The sequence below is a fragment of the Cupressus sempervirens genome, chromosome 4, assembly GCF_028749045.1.
Source record: "Cupressus sempervirens isolate cs-2001-9-10 chromosome 4, ASM2874904v1, whole genome shotgun sequence".
Lineage (NCBI taxonomy): Eukaryota > Viridiplantae > Streptophyta > Pinopsida > Cupressales > Cupressaceae > Cupressus > Cupressus sempervirens.
The window spans coordinates 825,980,956-826,007,147 of NC_143121.1; the positions used below are offsets into that span (position 1 = coordinate 825,980,956).

A 26,192-nucleotide genomic window follows, 5' to 3' on the forward strand; every position below is an offset into this window, starting at 1 on the left:
ATTTTACAACTTATAATATCGATGGTCAAAATTCCAATTACAATATGAAGAGAAACTTCTTCCAAGTTTCAAAATTTCTCTGATTGTTACAATTTCATACTGTTCAACCTTCATACTCAGTAAATCACATACCCTTCCAAAATTTCAAGCCATTTATATCCATGGCGTTTGGCAAATTTTTTTTCAAAACAAAGACATTACTCTTTCACTCCATTTCTTCGCACTGGCGCCATCACCGAAGTCATGGCCATTCCATCTTGTAGAGAATATCCCCACCCAAAATCCATACGTGGCAGTAAGGCAACCTAGTTAAGAGTGATTTTTTTATTGTATTTTTATTTATATATTAATAGTTTAATATTATTTATTCAATAATATTTTGATAGTCAATGTAGTTTATAGCTGATACTTTGTCGAAATTTGTAGTATCAATATTTTCAATCACATTAAATGATTTATCATCAAAATGAAAGAATTAAAAATCACAAGTTAAAAATGAAAAAGTAACATAAAATTACTTTACACCAAATTATAAAAAAAAGAGTAATAAAAATAAATAAATAATAATAATTAAAAAAATATATATTTAAGATAAAAAAGACTATTTTTGCTTACATAATTGCTCACACATGGGTATAAAAACATATCTCCTAAATTCATAGATTAAAATTATGTTATCCTTTTATTGTAACTTCAATGTTTTTAGCATAATTAAGAAGTATTTACTTTCATAGTCAATGTAGTTTTAAATTAGATTGAGTGGATTTAGATTTATTAATGTTTGATATCACATTGACACAGGAGTCTAGCTGTAGGTTAAAAATGAGTGTTTTTTAAGAATCCATATCATAGTAAGTGTTGTTAATGGATTCAAATGTGTGATTTTTAAAAAAAATACATTTGAGTGATCTTGTTAATTCTCAATCATTATTTTTTAATTAAGTGTTATTTATTTTAAAAGTTAATGTATAGTTTGAGATAGGATTGTCTCAAATTTGTTTTAACAATGTTTCCCATCACACAACTATTTGAATAACAAAGAGTCAAGAAAAAAGACTAGTTATAGGTTAAAAATAAAATTTTGTTTAAAAACTCACATCATAGTAAAGTGTTGGCTACTTCGATTTAACAACATTTGGGATCTTCATGTGTGGAATTTGTTTTTGTCAATGTTTGGGATGGCATGGACATTTGAGTAACTGTGAAAATGACTAGTTACTAGTTAAAAATGAGCTTTTGTTTAAACATTCACATTATAGAAAGTGTTGTTACTGGATTCAGCTAGTTGAGAATTTTTCGCATTATGTTTTGGATCATATATTGTGATCCATCAGTATCTAAATGTTGTAAATTTTTTTAACATTACGTCTTTGATCATAGTAATCCATCATCATCTATAATTATTATGAAAATATAGTAAACAACCTAAATGATATATTTCATTATGATGTTAGATGAAAGAACAAACAAAGATTCTCACGAATGAGCCCACAAATTCAAAGATTCTCTCACAAATGAGCCCACAAATTCAGCTTACTCAACATGAATTGTGAAAATTACCCCTCCTCATGCTTGACAATACCATTGGGAACTTCGAGCAGCAGATAAATTTTAGAAAGCCCCTCCATAAGACCACAGGCTTAGCAGAGGAGTTGGACACGATCATAAAATTACAAGGAAGCGCATGAGAAGGTTCAGAGGCGGCTAAATCCAGGGTTACTTCAATGGTCAAGTTAGAGTTAACAGTTGACTACGGCAGGGTCTTGGGCTTTTTATACCAACTGAGCGGATTTGCACGTTTACTATTTTTCGTGTAGAGGTCTGTGGACAGACCAAGGACGCATTTCCTCTTTCAGGTATGGTAATTTCTCCTGTTTCACTTCACTCTTGCCTGCGACTTGATTTGGCCGATGATATGTTTTCTGGTGGTTTTTTCGGCTCTTTCTGATATAGCGGAATGGGCCAATTTGAGCCCTATTTCGTGTTTTTCTTTGTCTTCTTGGCGGGGGTTTGGTTTATGATTTTAGCTGTTTGTTCAATGTGTGGGTTGAGTCCTTCAAGGGGATAATGGCTTGAAGTTTGATGCTCATCTTTTTAAGGGTTTGAGTGTCTGAGCAAGGGGTTGAGCCTAAATATAGCTCGTTATGTCTGAAATACGTTGATTGCTTTGTGCAAATTGAATGCTTGATTTCGGAATAAAGACGAGATCGCGTCACCAAAGATTCCCAATTGTGGTTTTATCTTTTGGTTTTGAATGCACTTTATGATCTTGCAAGGAAATTGATAAATAATAAAGCTTTTGGATAGAACTGTGTTAAGTGTTTTATTTTTAAACTATAGTTCGGGCCGTTCTTCGCGTCTTGTATTGGAAAATGTGTTCAAATTCTGATTTCATTATGGGGTTTCATGATCGTTGTTCATTTTTAGTTTTTGAACTTATTGATTGATCTGCTTTCTGTCAAATCTCGGCCAGGCTGAGAGGTTTTCGTGTGAGGTATTTGTTTGATCAAATTCTCCCAGAGCTTGCATCTGGCTTCTAGTGACGTAGTACTCAATTTGGACATGTCTTCTGGGGATTTGAAGCTGGGGCTCTGCTACGAAAGTCCCCAATGGTTTTATTACCTTTCATGTTTGTCAGGGTTTTACAAGTTTTCCAGTTAGCTGTTACGGTATTCGTAAACTTTTAAGGCAGAATTATGTAAATGTTGTTTTGGGGTTTCTAAATAAAGGATCACTATTGTGGGTATGTACTATTTGCATTTGAATTTTGGGTTCAGACCTTTGAATTTTGGGTTCAGAAGGTTAGCAGATGTGTGATATTTACGTTAATATTCCAAATATGCTTATATGTAAGTCTTTGTCGAGTGTATTAGGGATTTTTATCTAGGTTGTAGTAGATTTCAGCTTGTTTGCCCTGATATTTGTTGTTTTCTTCCTGTAATTTCTAACGCAAATTCAGATTCAAAGTGAGATCATGTGGCACCGAGGATTTTGAACTTGATGTCAGAACCCAAGCAAGATCATGTAAATTATTTATAAGTGGAGCTGAGTGTTTGGAATTTCTTGTAAGCATCTAGTTTTGAATAAGTTAGTCATTAGTTTTGAATAAGTTAGTCATCATGTAAATTTTAATTTTTATTGTAGAGTCAGAAATTTAGCATTTTTAATGGATGGAAAGCAGGCATAGCATTTAATTGTTTTCTTGTGATGTGGAAATTTCACAAGTTATGTTAATGAGTGCTATTCAAGGAATGAAATTGTGCAGTCCAGTTTTTGGACTGTTTGGTGGCTTTTTTATAGGGAGGGGTTGTGCTTGAATCATCTATTGTATTTTCTTTTATTTTGCAGAAGTTGTAGGTTATGTACTGATTTTGACTGAGAATAAGCAAACATTTAGCATTGTCAGTTTAGGAATTCTTGTTTGACAAGTGTTCTTCTTGTCTTGTAAAATATTGGCTACAGCTTTGGAAACCAAAGAATGCTACTTCTAAACTGGAGTTTCTGAAAATTTATTATTTTGCAGGAAAGTGCATATAATAACTTTCTGTCATTTTTGACTATCAATCAAATGGGGCGAGTTTCTTTATTACCTGGATTCCGTTTTCACCCCACCGATGAGGAGCTTGTTGTCTATTATCTGAAAAGAAGAATTTGTAGCCGTCCGCTTAAGCTTGATGTGATTGCAGAAGTTGACATATACAAGTGCGAGCCTTGGGATTTGCCTGGTAAAATTTTAATCAGTTATACTTTATGTTGATTGGTATTATATATTGGCATTATTCTCTGTTTAGTGCACAGCTTCTTGGTCTTGAACGTGTGCTAGTATCTCTTATATATCAGTTACTGTTTTTAAAAATCGTTCCATCCCCTAAAGAATTCATTTAATATGTTTGTAGCAGATCAAAAGTTAAATTATTTTATCTCTTGAAAAATTCACATGGGATTTGTTTATAGCACATTAAAGGTGTGAAACGTTTAGTTTTAATTTGAAAGAAGACTTTGCGTTTTTTATAATCTCTGAGGTATTCAATCATTTCAGAAAATAAAATATGGTACTATGTATTAGAAAGCATGAAAATTATTATAAATAGTTGTTAGGATTTGATTTATACATTGGCTGAAATGTTTTTGAATACAAATATCATTTGATGAATTTATATTTTGAAAACATGGTAATAATAGAGATTAAGTAATTGAAGGGTTATAGATGCTTAGGGGTATGCGTGTGTGTGTCAGTTGATCACTTATTTGTTGGAATTCTCATGGTATGTGTTATTTGATGTTAGACTAGTGAATATCCATATATGCCTGTGTTTTATGTTAATGCTGACTGGTGACACTTCCTGTGATTTATTCAACTCTCAAAATTTTGGCCTTTTGTGACTCCCGTTGTTGGGTAATTCTAGAGCATTGTTTGAGGTAGCATGCTCTTTTTCTATTTGATAATGATCTTATTTTGTCTCTTTATGACCTTTGCCTTTGTCCTTCAAGCACCTTACATTTTGGGAGCTGTAACATTGTAATCAGTTCAGGTCTTTAACTTCATCCATTTTCTCCTAATGACCACAGAGTGTAATTCGAAATGTTGATGCAAGCATATTAGACAATTTAATCCAGAAGCTGTTGCATCTCAATAAGGGTTTGTTATGTTAATATCTGTAGGTTCTTCTTGTTTGTGATAGTTAATGTAAACTTACTGTGGTCTTTTGTGAAAATTAACTTGTTAAGTTTTTATGTGGTTACTTATAATGGGTATTCCGTGACAGGTAAATCTCATCTGCGGAGTAGAGACTTGGAATGGTACTTTTTCAGCCCTAAAGACAGAAAATATCCTAATGGTTCGCGGACAAATAGAGCAACTATAAAAGGTTACTGGAAGGCCACTGGGAAAGATCGTACAATTTCTTCAAATTCTCGAACAGTGGGTATGAAAAAAACTCTAGTATTTTACACAGGACGTGCTCCACGCGGCGAAAGGACAAACTGGGTGATGCATGAGTATAGGCTTGAAGACAGGGATATAAAAGATTCAAATGTAATTCAGGTTAGGAAAATATATGATCTACGATGAATAAGCAATGCTGTTTGTCTCAGAGATGAGAGAATTTTTTGCCATTTAGTATTTTAATAGATAGAGCTTGCAATATATAGTTGTACAAATTACTGACATTTCATTATTGTTTGTTGACTGTAGGATTCTTTTGCTCTCTGTCGAGTATTCCAGAAGAGTGGACCAGGTCCAAAGAATGGGGAGCAATATGGGGCTCCATTTAGAGAGGAAGAGTGGGATGATACTAATGATGATGGTAATGATGGAGTGATTTTCCTGGAAGGAGAAGATCGCACTTCAGCTGTCAAACAATCTTCAAATAGTGACAGGGAAGTTGACAATGAGGATATACTCTCTGAGCAAGCTCTGGAAGAAGATGGCTCTTTGGTACTCACAGGTGAAGTGGCTTCACCAACAAAAGAGGTAGATGATTCACTAAAACATACAGAGCAAGAATCTTTTTTTCCAGGAGATACTGGAGTACCAGATGATGACCTTCAAAGATATTTGGTGGATTGCATTTTTGATCCAGAGGAGGGCAATCACTTGCATCTAAATGGCTGCATTAATATTACGGTAAATGTCTATGGTGGTGCATGGTTGTGGTTTGAACTTTTACGTATCTCTCAATAGCTTTGGGATATATTTATTTTTCTTTAATTTCACTTGGTTATAGTACAGCTTCCTAAAAATATGCTTGTAGATATTTGGGTCGAATAATGTAGAGAGCAGATGCTTTATAGATTTCTTTGCATGAAATTTTGTTTTTTAATTTTTTGGAAGTTGGTGGGATTTGATAAATTATGCATGGATATTTGAAAATTTCTGGACATGCTATATGCTTGGCTTTGGCGTATGGACTATGGTCAACACTTATCCTGCGTACTTTGCTGAACTGACTTCTGTTTGTGGAAGCAGGATGACATTATGCCAAGCGAAATTCCCCTGCAAGCACCTGCATCATTGGCACAGGAGGAGGAGGCAAATTCATTGTTTTCTGAACTTGAAGATATCAGCTTAATTTTTGATGGGAGGAATACAAATGAAGCTTGCTTGATGGCTCCACAACAAGGCACAGAAAGCAATGAGCAGAGAGGAGAATTATTCCTGTCAAATATTCAATCATCGTCACATGCTCTTGATGAAGGGGATTTCTTAGAGATGAACGACTTGATGAATGATTTCCCAAGTGGACTAGATTCTGGTTTAGAAAATTATAATGAATCAGTCATGTACTTTGATGCTCTAGACAACCTCTATGGTTTCTACAATGCATCACCATCCTGGAATGGAATTGAGGATCTCACTGGGGGTTCACTGCTTGATGAGACAGTGGTGCCTGAAAGAAATTATGCTAGAGCTCATGGGTACAACATGCTTCAGGAGGTAAGCTCTTATATGGATTGGTAGCAGAAGTGGGTCATACATGCAGATTGTCTTCATCGGCTGCATGTTCTTGTTTTTTGGATCTCTCAACTGTTGTTGAAATGTTTAGAAAATGATGGGAAACATGCTCTTGGGGTTCCAAGGAACGATGTTCCCAGCTTCAAACTGGTCACCAGAACCCTGAACCCAGAAAATTGATAACTTCTTTAGTAGTATTTGTTCTCTTCTTTTACCCTATTATCTTTATTACTAAGTGTTGTATTTCTAAACAGGCCTCTGATAATAATATAGGCTCATATTCGGCACAAATAGAAGATAATTTAGCTACCCAATTTTCAACACAACAACAAAGGATGAATAAAACTATGGAAGTGTTTGGCACTGGAGAGGTAGATAATGGATGGAATTCAGTGCTTCCTACAGGTAGAATTTCATGTCGCATATGAGTGTACAGTTTGGAATCAAAGATTATAATTGATGCTTCTTAACTCATCTTTAGTTGATTTCACTCTTCTGTCTATCTTAGCCTGGTGGTTTTTTTGTATAGGTGATGGATATACAGCAGGGATGCAGCCCATAAATGATTGTATGCCCCATCAGAAGGGCAATGATGAATCCACATCTGGTCTAGTATCAAGAGTTGTAAATATGCTGGGATCCGTTCCAACGCTTCCGGCATCAGCTGCTGAATATCCTTCCAAAAATGGTTCATTGAGTAAACAACGAAGCTTTAGTTCAATACATGTTAGGGCTGCGAATGCTCATGTTACCGCATTAACAGTTACCTGTACATGCCCTAAGAGTACAGAAACCAAGGGAGAGAGTGCAACCAATGATTCACTTTGCAGCTGTTCTTCTGATGTAGCCTATGAAATCATGCAAGGTTCATTTATAACCAATGGGCCTGTAAAGCATACTGTTGGGTTCGAATCAAATAAATCTGAAATCTCCCAAAGAAACACGGTCAGAAAATCAAGGAGTGGATTCATTTTTGTTTTCTTCTTAGGAGCTATTTCGGCATTAATGTGGATTTTGATGATTGGAGCTACTTTCAAGTTTAGCAGGTCCCTGTGGAAGTTAATGTTATCATAGCAAGATGCTACTATTTGGTAAAAGTATATGAATTTGTTATTTGGATTTATCAAAGTTTCAACTGGAGATGACTTCTGGTCAGTTCATTTTGGCATTAGGCACCAAAAGCTAAATTTATTTTCCTCTCTTTTAACATAGGGCATTGCAGAAGAGAGAAACTACCTCTAGGGTTATATATGCAATGTAAAATCTAATGTAGCCTTGTAGAAAGGCTACAGAAGGATACGTGTTAATACATTTTGGAATTTTTGCAATCACAAAGAAATGTGCCCATGTCTGCAAGGATGATTGAGTGGATGGAGTGATGTTTCTATATATGAAACTGGTATTAGCTTATAATTATTGGCAAGACTTGAATAGAAGGTTGTCAGTGAATGTTGTCCGCCCATGTTGTTTCAGGTTACTTGTTCTTTATTTAATTTCCCAAATATTTTTTTTTTTTCTGTTGTATTCTTATTGTTATTATTTTAGTTTGACATGTAAATGCTTCCTGTACATCCTTCACTCTGGATGGACATTATACAAAAAATCCATACAGCGGACAATTCTGCAATTGCACTCTCTGCCATTTGAAACTGTCCACCTTTTTGTGGATGAATCCTTATGGTTTCTGCCATGAATGTGGACCTGGTAGCTAGGATATGACCCCTGTTTTGGGGATGTTCAACTACTGGGTACGTCTGGGGACATTGTGAATACCCTCAACCCTATTGGGCGCTGTTTAAGATTTTCTCTCATCCGAGTATGCATTAACGTCCAACTACTGTGTGGCTGAGAAATTAAAGCTGCTTGCTCTTGATATTTAACTCCATTACTCTTAGCATTAGTAAAACATAATTATACAATAATTTGAATCAATGATTATTTTGCAACTCCAGTCTCTATTCTGCTTATTTTCTACTCCCATCACTGTATGACATTCATAGCAGATATAATTTTACAATAATCTGAATCAGTAATTATTCCGCATCTCAGTTTCTTTTCTGCCAAAGAGGAAAATTTACACGTATTTTGAATGGTAAGAATGGGCTTGTGTAAGCGTACATTTTACACCTGTATAGAGATCTCTTGCATGTTAATGTCTGGGAGTTCTTTCAAGTTTTGAGGCCTGAGATAGTTTCTTGATAATGGGCTTGGTTGATTATTGTCAATTCCAACTTTGCATTCTTACTTGAGCCATGCGGTACTGGAGCAAACAAAGCAGGAAGTACACTAGAATGATCTACGTTGTGATCTGAGGAACAACGCCTTGCATAGTATTTCACGTCACTCGGATATTTTAGCTACTTTTTGTTGGCATGTCTATGCAGGAGCCAAAATGGCAATGCTATTTTAGCTACTGTTTGTAGGCAATGTCTATGCAGGAGCCAAAATGGCAATGCTTAGGTATGCGACAAGTTACGAGGATACAAAAATCCAACATATATACAACCTATATTTAGATTTCAAAGAATCATCAGGCAACTAATTGGTCTTTTAATGCCTTGTTATTTCTTAAAAAAGGGGACAGTTCTACTAAAAAGTAATTGAGGTTTTGATAAAGAGCACAATGGGATTAGAGTACTAAATATAAGCAATTTTTCACTGTTGCTAGTTTTAGTTTCTTTTGATCTTTCTATGAAACTTCGCATTTTCAGGGAGTGAAATTTCTCTTGGGGGCTTGGGCAATTCATGGAAGAGCAGTGGATGAGTGATATACGCAGTTTTTGTCCGTATCGAAATACAATTTTTAGTTTCGTTTGTTCTTTCTATAAATTTTTTGTATTCTCAGGGTGTTTTTTTTATATGTCTTGGTAGATATTTCAGTTACCTACTTTCTCGGAAGAAGGTTTATTTTAATGTCCTTGCTGGCCTCTCATTCATCTTAGTCGTAAGTTAGTCTTTTTCATCCGAGTCGGAAGTGGAGCGTTCAAATGCGACAGTCAAATGGATTGGATTTTAGTAGTACGTAGTGTTAGGAAATAAACTTTATTTTTCCGAGATTCATGAAAAACATAGTGATTTTTTTTCAAATTTTTTGTTGTTTTCGACTACAAACTATGCAGATCATAAAGATCAAACTTTAAGAAGACCACGTTCATATTGGGGCCACTGGTGGAGCTAATGTGTTTGGCTATTATTTCTAGGTTTTTAGGAGTCACTTGTTCGAATCTTCAAGTAATGATGGGCAAGTGAGAAGAGTCTTAAGAAACCTATGTTTGGAAAATTTGGAGGAGATAAATGATGTTTTGGTTGAGTTTTGTAATTTATTTCCAAGGAATGAATTGGTTTGAACTTTATTTCTAATCTCCCTCTATATATTTATGTTTCACATTAATATAGAGAAATTTGGATAGTGTATTTTAGAGAAACTTGGTTACTTTTTGATTTTTGGCTCTAGCCTTGATTTGTTCTTTTTGTTTGCAAATTGGATGATAAGATTTGGTATTCTTGAGTTCTTAATTAGCCTTGGTTTGTTCTTTTGGTTGCAAGTTGGATAAGCTTTCTCTATAAAACAATTAGGAATTTGTCTAAGATATAAGAACAATGTGGGATTTGGAGTTCTTTGAGTATTTTGATCTTATGGGACAATGATCCATATATTTTTATACATTTGTTTAATTTTCATTTTAAGTTTTTTTTGTTCCCTTTCTATTGATACATCATTTTATTTTATTTTTTAATAAAAAAAATTATTTGCAAAATATTTTTTAGTCAATTGGTAGTTAGTCTGGTCTACATATTCAATTGGTTAAAAGAACATGCAAGTTACATCAACCCTAAGAGAAATATTCTGAAGCTTTGCAAAAGAATGCAATTTTGACAGTTATATTTTGTTAATTTAGGAGGTAACTATATTTTGTATATCTTTTCAGATTGAGTAGCCAAATTCCTTTATAATATTAATCTTTAATATTGGATACGGTAACAACAAAACTTAAAAAAACATTCAAATACATATATACTTAAAGAAATTGAACCTATTGTCAAGCATATATCAATCAGACTCTTGATTTCATTAATTTGAAAATTTTGTAATTTCATAAACACAATTTAAAATTTCAAAATTAATACTCATCCATTTTCTTAAACGGCACAAATTTCCAAATTATTTGAGAATCCAGACAATGCAAACCATAGCTACAACCTTGAAAATAATTGTTTTTTTGTTGAAGATAAGCTCAATTTAAACTGACGTTGAAACATAATTTGCCTGCTTGTATAAAAAATTTGAATGTTGGATGATTGAAATCAAAGACAACCTTTTCACAGGCCATTAATAGATCTTTGATTTTGGTAATCCTTTATGCCATGTTTTATGTTTCCTACATTGAAATTTCAATGGTCACACTGTAGGGTCTCACTGCAGGGTCTGAGAGCCTAAATTAGTAGTCCATTTATATGATCTCATGTTGTAGATAGAGGCTTTGCTTGTCAAACGTAAAGGTTTTTAGCTATGATATAAACCTACACTATGAACTTCCCTCGATAAAAAAATACATTCTAAGACTAATTTTCACAAATATGTAAATACTCCATTCTCACGGGTTTGGTTGTATCATGAAATAGAATTCTTTGAATCATGAGGAAGAGTACCGTCTATTTGTGATTATTAGTAATTTGAGACATGGTTATAATTCTAACTTGTTTGACTTGCAAGCATCTTCTTTGCTACCACTATATATACATGGGTTTTTTTTTTTTCTATCCCTAATACATTACTGCTCTATGTTTCAAGAAGGTGTTGAACAAGTTGAATAACTGAGAGACATGGAGGAGGAGAATTAGTTATATTCACACATTAAATTTTTTTTTTTGTTAAGCTGGTAAATACTTAAACCAGTCAGAAACTAATAATAAATATGAACATGAAAAGTCAACATTAATACAATGAAAACTGAAATAAATGTGGAAACCCATGATGGGAAAATTATTGGTCAAGGTGATTTTTACAAAGGGCCCACTACTAGTTTGCTCACTACTAGTTGGCTTCGTATCGATTGTGCTAACTACTCAGAAATAAGAAAGAATGATTGTTGCTACAAATAGACTCACTACCAATACAAATAGGCTTAGTAACAAAATATAAGAAATACGATTGAATCTACCACCGAAATCACTATCAACAATACTCAACAACACATAAATGATATTAACAGTTTGCTACTGGTTGAACTAACTCACATGAACATTAATACACATATTCCCTTGTTAGATTTGTATTCACTTCACATATTACTCACATGCATATAACAAATAAAATCATCGCTCTCAAATACTTGGACTGAGAAATGAAAATTCCTTTATTATTTTGATTTACTTGAAATCTAAGAAAGAAATTTAACTCTCCAATCATAGACATCTCAAATTCCTTTTAAATCTCCTTAACATAGCCCACAACAATCAAAATATGATCTAAATAAATTCCTTAATTCAAATTATTGTGAGCATATCCTTTTCTAAAATCCTTGTCCAATCAGATACCAATCCAATCTTCCATACTAGGCCCTAGGCGATTGCTTCAATCTATACAATGCTTTTTTAATTTTTTTTTAGGTGAATGTGGCACACCACAAATATATTAAAATAAAATAAAATTTGATTCAAGAGCTCAATGGAGAAAGAATGAGAAAAGAAAACCCCAAATCCTTGCTCAAATATGAAGTGCATAAAGTAAAATTAGAAGGAAGTGTTCATACGACACATGCCACTGTCCAAGGGTCCATCAACACTTGTTAGCATCATAAACATGCCCCTATATCAAGAACATTACAATGAAGGATTGCAACTAAAGGGAATCCTGCTAAAAATGAACTTTACTTGTATCATTGAAGAAAAGTTCATCAACATAGCCTTGTGGGTCAAAAGTAGCTCCCAACCGATCTTCATATGTTAGCGTCAGTGGTGGAAAAAAAGACCCTCAGCAACACAAATCACTATTACCACAACAGTCGAAGAGGACATATACTTAGCCAAGTTTTTCACTTTGACCTGGGTAATAAACAACACATCATGGAAAATACTGCTTGAGATGAAGTGCAAAGACATCATACAAATTATGACAATAAAGGCATCAGTGAGGTACAACGGATTGTGATGCCAAAGAATTTACAATCTTCCATGAATCCAATGCTTTATATGAGTCTTACAGCCTTAGAAGAAGTTTAAAGTTGAACTCGCTTGGAGTAAATAATCTCGAAGAGGGATGGATAATACCCAGCCAAGGGAGAGGAGGGAGAAGTGTCATTGGGAGAAGTGTCGATGATGACATTATCACATCCCAAATTAGCAAAGTAGTTTGCAAGCTTGTTTCCTTCTCTGTATGTATGTGATATGTGCATTCTTTGAATGAAGTCAACAGTGACCAAATTTGATTGAAGAAATAAGATAGCTTTTTGTCCAATAGCTTCTTCGAGATGCATGCATTTATGATGATAGAAGAATCACCTTCAATATGAACATGTTCAAGACCGAGTTTTTTGCCAATAACCAAACCTTGTAATAGAGCTAGTGCTTTAGCATTGTTATTTGTGTCAAGGGGAGCAAGGGGAGATTTTAATGCCATCACATCTCCTATATAATTTCTAATGCATATGCCAATCCCCGATCTCCTTGGGTTGCCTCTAGACACCCCATCAAAGTTTATTTTAAACTGGGCCTTAAGAGGAGGGGACCATTTGATGGATTGTCTTAGAGAAACCTTAGAGTGTTGACTGATAGGAAAGGGGAGAGATGGGAACTTAAGGCCCTTCCACACCTAAATGATTTTTGAATCCCAAGTTGTAAAAGCATGCTTACCTTCAAGTTTTTGAGTAGCAACATTGACCATTTTGGAAAGAGATTTGTCAAGCAAGGTTAGGACAGATTCGATTGGCAAAGATTGTTGTCTGAAGATATGTTTATTTCTCTCCCACCAAATTGACCACAAGATAGCTACTGGTGCACAAATCCAAATAGAGGAGAATAAAGATCTTGAAAAGAGAGTTGGCCATGATTGGAACAGATCCCAAAGGGATAGAGGCAAGGGAAAAGAAACGTCAATTTTTTTCATAACAAAAGTCCAACATTTCCTAGCAAATGAGCAATGCAGAAATAAGTGATCCACAAATTCCATCTCTAAATTACAGAGAACACACTGGAATGGTTGTGCAATGTCAAGATGACACAATCTAGTACTGGTTAATATCCTTTTTCTCAGTGCCAACCAAGCAAAGAAGCCAACTTTGGGGAGGAGGACTTTGTTCCAATAGAGGGAATAAGCTCTATGTTTGGTTTTGATATTAGCCATGTGTTGAAGAGCCTTGTAACCCCTTTTGACCATGTAGTTGCCATCTAGTGAGGGAGCCCAAAATAATACATCTTCCTTGTTGGATAGATAAACAACCCTCTTCATGAGGATATCTTTTAGGAGAAATTTTTGGGCCTGGGGGGATAGTTAGATTTGCAGTATCCTTCCATGTAACTTTACCAGTATATCAATCAACAACAAAGATACAATTGGCTAATGAATTACCCCATTGGTTTTTAACTAAAGCAACAATTTCTGATAGTTTTTCATTGCAGTTGAGCGATGGGAGCCCATTCCAGGAATCATCCCAAAGGTCCACTCTATTTCCATTGTGAACCTCCCATGAGATGAACTTGGTGATGATATCCCTCGAAGAAACCATAAAGTCCCAAATCACTGAACCTTAGGTGGATCCAGAGCTGTGATGATCTGTGTGGGATCATGAGAGTCTAGGTATTTCTCCTGTAGAATTTTACACCATATATTGTGGGGCCTAGAAAGCATATGCTAAATTAACTTGCCACCAAAAGCTTTATTTCGGAATGACAAGTCATGAAGCCCTATGCCACCTTCATCATATGGGAGAGCCATCTCTTGGAGGGTGATTAGTGGAATCTTTTTTGTACCAGTCATGTTGTTGGACCACAAAAATGCTCTAATTATTTTTGCTAATTGGTTAATGATAGAACTAGGAGCTTGGAGAATGGAAAGGAAATAGTTTGGGATGGTTGCAAGGATAGATTTAATGAGAAGAATTCTTCTTAACAACAACAACCATCAAACTTTCCATGCTAAGATTCTGCTCTTGATCCTTTCCACTATTGGATTCCAATATGCAGCTTTCTAAGAACCCATGAAGAATGGGATACCAAGATATGAGGATGGAAGAACATCAGGAGTAAAGCCAAGTGTATACGTGAAAACTTAACTTGTCGGGAACATGCATGAATAAGAAAACGTTAGTAGCATGTGCATATCAAAGATTCAAAAGAAAGCAAAATACAACTAATTCTATGCTTGAGTTTTTACAACTTAATACAAATGAAAAGAAAGAGTGCCCACACAACCTCAAAGCAACTCAACAAGGGCACCCATAAGAGGCCTTGTTAGTGTGCTTTAGATTGTGGGATGTGAGTGTGCTCTCCCAAACACAACTACGAATCCCAATGATATGAAAACACAATAATGAACATGCAACTAAGCTAAATGATGAAGAATGCTTCAAAAGATGGCTATGGAAGGAACCATTCTTGAGAGCACTTAATGGATAATGAAAGTGGATGTAAGAAGCAAATATAAGAGTGCAATACTATCATGAATAATCAAAGCAATGCAAGAAGTAAACAACTACCAAAGGGTTAGTAGCAACCTGCAAATTACTAAGAAAGCTGTAACTCTAAACTAGCATGATAACAATGCAAATGAGGGAGATGTAAAATGCTTAACACAAGGGCTCTATTTATAGGTTTGAGATAGGCCTTGGGGAGGTGGAATCTATGTGGCATCCACATAGGTGCCACAAGGGAAACACATGGATTAAGGGGACAAGCCATGCAAAGGTCAACATAAGTCTTTTGGATGAAAGTGATGGCTCAAGGTTTGTTCACATGTGTGAGAAACCTTGGAGAAAGGAAAGGGGGAAAAGTGTGTAAGAGGTGTGAATAAAATAATAAAATGGAAGCTTTATTGGATCTTGAGTTTCTCACACATGTGTGAGCAAACACTTAGGAGCTAAAAGGTGTTTAGGATAATTAAGTGGGATTAATTAATGGGTAGGCTTTAGAAGGATATGAGTGATGGGTGTAGGCTAGGTTTTAGGTGAGATTAGGATTAAATTAAATAAGATTTAACTTAATCACATGATTAAAGAATTTAATAAAATGGAGAGACTTAAAAAAATTGAAATTTATTTAAAAGGGGATTTATAAAGCACTATGCATTAAATAGATTTAACACATCAGAGGGGAAGAATTCAAATTAAATTTAAATACATTAGGGAAGTGAACCTATTTAATTAAATAAGTAGAGGAACATGAAAAATATAATTAATTAACAAATAATTAATTATAGTGTCAAGGGAGATATTAAATCAATTAGTATAGCCTTTGGGACGATTTTAAGCATCTACACCAAGAATAGATATTATGCTGGCTGCTAATTTCTTGGGAGTATTGAGGATAAACACCTTTGATTTTTTAGCGTTAATGCATTGCGCTGAAATGGATGTGTATAGGTTCAAGACTGCTTTAATCTATTTAATCTCTTGCAGATTAGACCTGCCAAATAGTAATGAGTCATCAACAAAAATAGAGTGAGTGATTGAAATAGATGTGCCAGCAATTTAGATACCTTGCCACAAATTTTTCTCTTTTCTAGTTTTGATAATTCTGCTAAATGCCTTAGCCATTATGATAAATAGACAAGGGGAGAGGGGATCTCCCTATCGAAATCCTTATGAAGAGCGAAAAAACCCATCTGGGGAACTATTAATGATGATAGGGAAGGAAGCCCCAGAGATGCATGCTCTAATCCATTTACACCATTTGAGAGAAAAATCGAACCTCTGTAGCACTTTGAAGAGAAAATCCCAGTTTAATTTGTCATATTCTTTTGTCATGTCAAGTTTGATAATAGTAGTTGTAATTTTATGTGCATTAATGGAATGGAGGGTTTTGTGAGCAACCAATGCCGCCTCCATAGTATCTTTATAGGGAACAAATCCACCTTGCTTTGGGGAAATGATCTTCTCAATCAAAACTTGCACTTTGAAGTATATTGCCTTTGTGATGATCTTGTAGATAGTATTGCAGAGGCATATTTAACAAAAATCCGCAAATGAGGAGGGATCTTTGGACTTTGGGATAAGGGCAATGTTGGTGGTATTAAAATGTTTAAGCATGGCACCACTTTTTCTGTACTCTTCTACTGCTGCTAGCAATTCTAAGCATATAAAGTCCCAACATTTTTGGTAAAAGAGAGGGGTGAAACCGTCTGGGTCGGGAACCTTATGAGCTGACATAGAAAAAATTGCCTTATGGAGCTCTGAAATGGTGAAAGGGGCCAACAGGTGTTGATTATCTTGGTTTGAAATAAGAGAAGGGATGGCATCAAGAAGCTATGATTCTTGGGCAAGCACAGGGGAATGGGGAGGGGGGATCTAGAAGATTTTTTAAAAATAAAATAAAAAATATTAGAATATTCTTCAATCTGCACATAATATTAGAATATTCTTCGAACTTAAATTCCTTCGGTTGTTCAGTGTATACTTCTTCCTTCAATTTTCTATTCAAGAATGTTGACTTAACATCCTTCTAATAAACCTTGAAATCTTTAAATGCTGAAAATGCTAAGAATATTCAAATAACCTTCGTCTGAGACACAAGAGCATAAGTTTCATCAACATCAATACCTTTAATATGAGTATAACCCTTATAGACCAATCTTGCCTAAATTATTATTATCTTTCTATTTTCATCTAGCTTGTTCTAAAAAATCCATCTCGTACCAAGTACATTCTTGTAACTTGGTATTGGTATAAGTTCCCAAGTTTGATTGTTTTCTATCTAATGAAGTTTGTCTAGTTGACAAAATGATTAGAGCTCCCCTCAAGGTTTGTGATAATGATTTTTAATCATTTTCCTTGTTGCATTCTATATTTTCTCATTCATCATTTTCACTACACCATTCTATTGTGGTGCTCTAGCCATTGGAAATGTTTCTCACATAAATTGTTAGCTTCATTAGAAGTAAACTCTTCTCCTTATTATATCTCAAACATTTAATCTTCCTGCCACTTTCACTCTCAACTCTTGTTTTAAATATCTAAATTTTCTCAAATTATTCTAATTTTTCTCTTCAAATGCAACCCAAAATAATCTAGAATAATTATCAATGGAAAGTATAAAATATCTTACCTTGTGAACTTCTTGTTTTGGTAGGATCACATAGGTCAGTGTGCACAAGATCCAACAAATTGGTATTTATGATATTTTTCTTTAGATAAGTCTCTTCTCTGCTTTCCTTCCTGACATCCTTAATATATAATAGTATCCAGCTTACATAGTCTAGGTAAATCTCGTACAACACATGATGAACTTACTCTTACCAAGTTTTCAAAATTGATATGATACATCCTTTGACGCCAAAGTCAACAATCATTAGTATGAGATAGTAGACATCCTTTTGTAGCTCCTTCAATTTGATACATATATCTTCCTGTTCTTTTGCCAATTGCAATCACTATTGCAGACCTCTTTGGAATCTCACAACCCTCATTCTTAAACACAATATCAAATTCATTTCACATATCTATCTAACACTCAAAATATATGGCACACACCCTTCACATAGTGAACCTTTTCAATGTATGCTTTCCATCAAAATTAATAGAGCCAATTCTAACAAATCAAATAGGACTACTATCATGTTTCTCAAGTTCCACAAATTTTCTTTTATCATCAATCATATGATTTGAACAACCACTATCAATCAACCATTCATTCTTGTTTCTTCAAACAAATAATTCAGTCTTAGTATCATCATTAGATTTCAAGCAAATGTTAGAAATATCTAGGATTTTCTTCCTCAACATAGAATAAGCAATCATCTTATTTAGATTCATCATATGATATACTAGAATCATCATTGATATAGAAATCCTTCTTATTGAACTTATTAAACTTCTACATAGGTCCTTTCTTTGAATACCTAGTAGCTTTGACCAATCTTTCCACATCTAGAGCATTTAAGGGGTAACATTGCTTTGTATTTGTCGGTACCTTTCTTCAACTTCCTTGCAAAATTCACTTCCATCTCATATTAATCCTCATCATTTGGATCTTCCTCTGTCTTTGTGGCCCTAAATGATGTATTATATCCATTCATTTCTTTTCTGAATTTCTTCTTCTCAAGCCAGTCAGTGCACTAAGCAACTTTTCTTTGGCAAATCTCTTTGGATTATAAACATCCCCAATAAATAAAATATTGTCATTGTAGATCTCCTTTAAGGATATCAAGATCTTCATTAGTGATATTGCATCCTTGATTCTTGACTTCAATCATTGCATTATCAACCCTCTGAAAATAAATTCTAACATCTTCACCTTCTTTCATTCTTAGATTCTCATAATGACACTCGGTTGTTACCTTCTTAGATAACTTAACTCTATTATTGTCTTCATAAATCTCTTTCAATTTTTTCCAAACTTCGTAGATAGTCTTTAAAGAAATAACTTTTTTTTGATAAAGCACTAAAAATTGCATGCTTTGCTTACCCATTCTCCTTATAGAGTAGACTTTCATCTTGAGTATTAATACTATTATGAGGAACATGATATTTAAATTTCCACATTCTTCCAGGTAGTATAACTGATTTAGATCACCTTTCCTCTCATCTTCTCTTTCCATGAACTATAGTCAAACCCACCAAACTTAGATATGTTCAATTTTTGTGCCATCTGATCTACCTCAACCGATTAATCTCTCTCCAAAGAATCAAATATTTGATACCAATTGTTGAAAAAATTGAATAAATTAGGTGAGGAGGATGAGTTATATTAAAATAAGTTATTTAACTTTTGTAAACTTGGTAAACGCTTAAAGCAATCATAAACTTTTAACAAATATGAATATAAAAATCATATTTAACATCAATGCCATGAACACTAGAATTTACGTGAAAGGTCGAGATGAGAAAAAAAACAAAGAAAATAATTCTCATGAAATGAAAATCAAATAATGTGACACTAGTTAAGGCAATTTTTACAAAGGGATCATTGTCAATTTGCTCACTTTTGGTTGGTTCACTATCGATCCAACTAACTACCTAGAAATAAGAAAGGTTAACTTTTGGTTTAAGTATGTTCACTACCAATACAAGTAGGCTTATTTCTAGAATATATGAAACAAAATTGAATCCACCATTAAAATCAATGCCACTAATACTCAACAACACAAAAAATAATATATAGTCTAGCATCAGTTGCACCAACTTGCATGAACATTAGTACATATGTTTGCCTTATTTGATTCACATTCACTTCACATATTACTCACACACAAATATATGAAAAATGAAATTATTTCTCTCTTATATCATCTCATGCCAATAACTAGGTTGGCCTCATCCAATTTGAAATAAGTGTTGAATACAATTGGTTAATTGTGTATTGTCTTTGATGTTACACAAATTGTCATACCTTTTCCAGTCAGTGTATGTCGAGCTCATTCGAGTGAAGAAGATAGTTTCCTATGTTTGTCGAGCATTCTAGAGTTTTCCAACTTCAGAAGTTAGTGACTAATGAGTTCACTCGGGTGTCAAAGAGAAATTCGCAGAAGTTGAGTGTTAACCGAGCTCACTTGCTTAATGGAGGAAAATTTGGATAGAACCAAAGGTAACCAAACTCACTCGGTTACCAAAGAAAATTTGTGAAGATGCAGTGTTAACCGAGTTCACTTGGTTAACATAGGAAAATCATTTCTAAGTTAGTGTTTACCAAGAAGGGTCGACTAACGAAGGATTTTTTTGTTTTAGCATATTAAGCTTAATGGATTTGTTTATTGGTTCTAGCCGACTGAGGAGATGAATTATTAATTATTTTAAGTTTTATTCAAGCTAACTTGATAATGCATAAGGTATAAGTATAAGGTCAAGTTGAGGATTGAATGTGTGGAAGTGTATGGAAGAATAGAAGATGCTTAGAGGAAGCAAATTAGAAGGATAAGAAGAATATCCTTATGGAGCTACAAAGATACATTGGATAAAAAAGGATCAAGTATACAAGCTAGAATTGAGATCTGTAATCATCAATTCAGTTGCATAAGAAATCGGGTCATATCATTGTTACTCTCTAACCATTGTAGCAGTGATCTAAATCTCTTAACCGAGTTGGCTTAACAACTATTTGTAAATCCTTTAACAAGGTGACATTTCTAATGAAGTGTCTAACGACCTCTAACAAGGCCACTCCTAACAGGGTGATTAAATCCTCTAATAGGGTCACACTTAACAGTGTGTTTTGTAACCTTTAACAGGGTTGGCTCCTAATAGGTCTCACTTCAGAAGAGTGAAAATCAATAACTAGTTGCAATTGGTGGTTTTTCTCAAATTGGGTTTCCACATTAAATCTTGCTATCACTTGTGTTCATGTTATTTCTTTCATGTGTATGCAACTAAGTTAAGTAAGATTAATTACAAATAATATCATAAGATTTGCATGTTAAGTAGTTATCGAGTTACAACAGATTATCAATATTTATCGAGTGCCTATGTGTTTGCCAAGCAATAATATTTTTAGTGAAGTTTATGTTTTGTTTTGAAATCTAAGGGATCTGGGATTTTTTAGTGGTAACCGATTCACCCCTCCCTTATCAGTTACTCCTCTTTTTTTCCAATAATTGGTATCAGAGCTTCTTGGTGCTTGTAGAAAAGGTTTCAAGGACCTAAGCTAAAGATCAGGATGTCTTATAGAAGAGAGATTTCCAAGTTGAATAGAGATAAATTTGAGGCATGGAAAGGACTTATGAAGTTGCAATTGGAAACCATCAGTAATTCAAGTTTGAAATATTTGGAAAATGCTTACAAATATCCTACTGGAACATTGACAGTGGAACATATTGCTAAAAAGAAAAATCATAACATCATGATGATTGACATTGTATTAGCTCTTAACTATATTGAATTTGATGAGGTCAAATGATGTGCTACTGTTCATGACATGTGGACCAAACTAAAGGATATCTATGCAGGTGATGATAATGTGAAAAGAGCCAAGGCAAAAAGCTTGAGAGGTTAGTTTGATCAGATGAAAATGAGAGAGGATGAAAACATTCCAAAATATGTTGAGAGAATCAAAACTAGTGTTAGTGCTATCAAAGCCTCTGGAGGAACAATTAAAGATGTGAAAGTGGTAAGAAATATAATCAGTACCCTTCTTCCTATTTGTGCAATCAGAGTGTTCACTATTCAAGGAATGGGATGTGATCCAAATAACAAGATAAATTTGGATGCTCTAGTTGGAAGATTGACTTCATTTGAACTAGATAACTATGATAATTATATTCGTAGTTCTAGCAATCTTGAACCTGCATTTAAAACCAAGGTATCACTCAAGAAGAAAGCTAAAAGGTAAAATAGAAAGAAATCTAAAAGTGAAGAGGAAGACATTTCTGATAGTGATCTTGAAACCATTGAAGCATTACTTGCAAGAAGGTATCCCAAAGGTAAAGGAAAGTACAAAGGTAAAATCCCTTTGATCTGTTTCTCTTGTGAAGAAGTTGGAGACATTGCTGCAAGATGTCCAAACATAGAAGAAAAATATGGAAAGAAGCACAAAAAATAAAAAGGCAAGAAGGATTTCAAGAACTTCAAGGACTAAAAGGACAAAGGTAAGAAATCTTGTTTTATGGCTAAAGATTTAGATAGTAGTGAAGATGATGAAATGATATATATTGCTGTAAAAGATGAATCTGACGATGGAGGTGATAAAATGACACTTATCTATCATATTAGCAAAAATGATACATGGATTATTGATAGTGGTTGATCACATCATATGACTGGTGACAAAACAAAGTTTGAACATATGAAACATTATGATGGTGGAAGTGTGAGATTTGGAAACAATGAACCATGTTGCATAAAGGGAAAAGGTTGTATCTCACTAACCAATGAACTTAGATGTGATAATGCTTATTGGGTTGAAGGACTAAAGCATAATCTATTGAGTGTGACATAGTTGAATAACATTAGATTCAAGGTATAATTCATGAATGGGAAAGCCAAGCTACTGGATGGAAAAGGAAATCTAGTTGGGTCTAGTAAACAAACCAAAGGTAATCTATTCTACCTAGATCTCAATGAAAGTTTATGTTTTATTGCTCAAGTAGAAGAAATATGGTTATGGCATAAAAGGTTATGTCATGTGAATTTTGATAATCTAATCAAGATAAAATAAAATAAAATAGTGAGAGGTATTCATAGTTTGAAGAAACCTAATATGGGCCTATGCAAAAATTGTCAAATTGGTAAGATGGGCAAGACAAGTTTCAAAAGCAAGAACTATCATTCTGAAGAAGTCTTGGTGTTGGTTCATAAAAAAATATGTGGACCTATTGGAATAGAGATCTATAATGGAGATAAGTATTTTATTCTTTTTGTTGATGATTATTCTAGAATGATGACTGTAATGTATCTGAAAGAGAAGTCATAAGATTTTCAAAATTTTAAGTGGTACCTGGCAAGAGTAGAAAAAGAAACTAGAAAGAATCTAAAGTGTTTGAGGTTAGATAGAGGTGGTGAATTCACCTCTAATGAATTCAATGAATTTTGCACTGAGAGAGGAATCAAAATATAAGTATCAACCCCTGGTACACCACAACATAATGGTATAGTTGAGAGAAGGAATAGATTCATCATGGATTGTGCAATATCTATGATGATAGAAAAGAATGTTGCAATCAAATACTGGAAGGAAGTAATCAGTACTGCAATTTATACCTTGAATAGAGTACAACTGAAGAAAGATTCAACTTAAACTCTTTATGAACTATGGTATAGCTACAAACCTAATGTAAGTTACTTGAAAATATTTGGTAGCAAATGTTATATTCTGAAAGAGACTAGAAAAGGAAAATTTGATGTCAAAGGTGATGAAGGTATATTCCTAGGATACTCCAGTAGAAGTAAAGCATATAAATGTTTGAATTTATCCACTCATAAGATCATAGAAAGTGCACAAGTGAGAATTGATGAGTTTGCAGAAAAGAGTGAGGAAGAGAGCAACGAAGAACTTGTAGATTATAGAAGGTTTATTTAGTATGTACTTGATACATTTCCAAATCTAGTTGGAAGTCAAGAGACTTCACCTCCTGAGTCCCCAAAATCTCCAGAAGCACTTGAGTCACAATCAGAGGCTACCGAGTTGCAGCCAGAGGAAACCAAGTCTGAAGGACTCGAGTCACAAATAGTGGGACCTGAGCTAGATATAGAAGATCATGGCGAGGTTAGTGGAACAAATTCTAAATCAAAAGTACCTATGTTAGAAAGATATGTCAGAAGGCACCATGCACTTGATCAAATCATTGGAGACAAGTTAGATGGCACAATGACAAGAAACAAATTGAAAGGTACATGCTTGCTTACTAATTTGAACCTAGATCAGTTAAAGATGCTTTGGATAATGAAAGTTGGATTGAAGCTATGAATGAAGAGATAGAAAAGATAGAGAGGAATAAGACCTGGAATCTTGTTCTTAGACCCAAGGATAAAAATGTAATTGGCACAAAGTAGGTTTTCAGAAATAAGTTGAATGAAGATGGAGAAGTTTTCAGAAACAAAGCAAGGTTATTATGCAAAGGTTATTCTCAAGAAGAAGGTATTGATTATGGTGAAATGTTTTCTCCTATTGCAAGATTAGAAGGTGTTAGAGCTCTACTTGCTTATACTGCAAGTAGAGGATTTAAAGTTTATCAAATAGATGTGAAATCTGCATTCTTGAAGAAGAAGTTTACATAGAACAACCTAAAGGTTTTGTAGATACTAGAAAAAGGGATATGGTTTGTAAATTGCACAAAGCATTGTATGGTCTCAAGAAATCTCCTAGAGCTTGGTATGAAAGACTTCATAACTATTTAATGAATATTGGTTTTCAAAGAACAAATGATAATAACAGCCTTTATATCAAAGAAGGACCAGACAAGAAGATTGTATTGGCATAAATCTTTGTGGATGACAAATTGTTCACTAGAAATGATGATTTATGCAAAGCGTTTTTAGAAGAGATGAGTAAAGAATTTGAGATGTCCATGTTTGAAGAGATAAAATTCTTTGTTGGATTATAGATTCAATAGAAAAAAGATGGTATCTACACTACTCAATCAAAATATATCAAGGAGACACTAAAGAAGTTTGGAATGGAAGATTCAAGACCAGTTGGAACACCTATGTCCACTAGACATAAGCTTTCCAAAAATGATGATTCCAAGGAAGTAGATTAGACCACATATAGATCAATGATTGGAAAACTGCAATATGTAGTGCACACAATGCCTGATATTGCATTAGTAGTCAGTATGGTGGCAAGATTCTCAACAAATCCTAAGGAAAATCACACGATGGAAATCAAGAGAATCATGAGGTATCTGAAAGGTATTGAAGACTATGGATTATGGTACAAGAAGGAGGTAATTTGGATTTGAAATCCTTCACAAATGCTGATTGGGTAGGAAGTATTGATGACAGGAAGAACACAAGTGGTGGAGCATTCTTTCTTGGTAAAAGACTTGTGCCTTGGACAAGTATGAAGCAGAATTGTATTTCTCAGTCTACAATAGAAGTAGAGTATGTGGCAACAACAGTTACTTTCTCCAATGTTGTTTGGTTCAAACAACTATTGGTAGGTATGAAGGTAGAGATCAAGGATCTAGTGGTTATCTTCTGTGATAACACTAGTGCAATTAATATATCAAAGAATCCCGTGATGCATACCAAGACCAAGAACATTGCTATAAAATATCATTTTCTAAGAGAATTGGTGCAAGCTAAAGAGATAAGATTGGAATATGTGAATACTAAAGAACAAATTGTAGACATATTCACTAAGCCATTACCTAAGGATACATTTTTGTATCTAAGAGGTAAGTTAGGGGTTATTCCCGTATCTGAAGCTCATTAAATGAAGTTTAGTGATGCATCAACTAGAACATGTGGAAGATCAGTCAGTTGATGCATTATTGAAAAAGGGCAGATTGCATATGAATCAGTACATGAGGTACATTGATATTCACTGAATAATGTCTTTGGCATGAGATGTTAAAGAGGGAGAGTTTTTAGTTTGATGTCATATTGAAAAAAATTCTATAAAGAGGGAGAATTTTGTGATGAGGGAGAATTTGCAGAGATGTCAAAGAAGAAGAACTTGGTCTGATATCAAAGAGGCATAGTTTTGCTATTAGAAGAAGATGTTGAAGACAAAGTTTGTTGACAGAGGGAGAAAGTGAAGGCATAGAGAGTTCACACTAATAGAAGGAGTTCTCATGGATTAGAATTAGAATGAAACTAAGGATATTTTCCTTACTCTTATTTTGCTCTAAAAATTTCATTTTATTATGACTTGTCGTGTTGCCATCAACGCCAAAGAGGGAGATTGTTGAATACAATAGGTTAATTGTGTATTGTATTTGATGTTACACAAAATGTTGTATATTTTACAATTACTATATGCCAAGCTCACTTGGGTGATGAAGATAGTTTCCTATGTCTGCCAAGCATTCCAGAGTTTGCCAAGTTCAAAAGTCAGTGCCTACCTAGTTCACTTGGGCGTCGAAGAGAAATTCGTAGATGTTGAGTGTTAACCGAGCTCACTCAGTTAATGAAGGAAAAGTCGGATGGAACCAATG

The 26,192-nt window shown here is 34.2% G+C and overlaps 1 protein-coding gene across 3 annotated transcripts; it reads left to right on the top strand.

Moving 5' to 3' along the window:
• The first annotated feature begins 1,801 nt into the window (after positions 1-1,801).
• LOC149563931 (uncharacterized) lies at positions 1,802-7,810 on the top strand. 3 transcript variants are annotated; one of them, XM_089827039.1, is made up of 8 exons: positions 1,802-1,856; positions 2,960-3,065; positions 3,524-3,725; positions 4,767-5,044; positions 5,195-5,626; positions 5,969-6,436; positions 6,709-6,859; positions 6,984-7,810. In XM_089827039.1, exons 3-8 carry the CDS (start codon positions 3,569-3,571, stop codon positions 7,526-7,528), a joined length of 2,031 nt encoding a protein of 676 aa, XP_089683165.1. In that variant the 5' UTR covers positions 1,802-1,856; positions 2,960-3,065; positions 3,524-3,568; the 3' UTR covers positions 7,529-7,810. The 3 variants fall into 3 exon arrangements, with proteins under 3 accessions (XP_089683165.1, XP_089683166.1, XP_089683164.1); XM_089827040.1 differs by lacking the exon at positions 2,960-3,065 and having other exon boundaries at positions 3,524-4,639; XM_089827038.1 differs by lacking the exon at positions 2,960-3,065.
• The last annotated feature ends 18,382 nt before the right edge of the window (positions 7,811-26,192 follow it).

What these genes read in the sequence shown, in the direction of transcription:
- LOC149563931 (XM_089827039.1), top strand. Translation starts at nt 3,569, where the DNA reads ATGGGGCGAGTTTCTTTATTACCTGGATTCCGTTTTCACCCCACCGAT. An exon ending in CGAGCCTTGGGATTTGCCTG is followed by an intron (nt 3,726 to 4,766) that starts GTAAAATTTTAA and finishes ATTCCGTGACAG; the next exon opens with GTAAATCTCATCTGCGGAGT. An exon ending in ATGGCTGCATTAATATTACG is followed by an intron (nt 5,627 to 5,968) that starts GTAAATGTCTAT and finishes TTGTGGAAGCAG; the next exon opens with GATGACATTATGCCAAGCGA.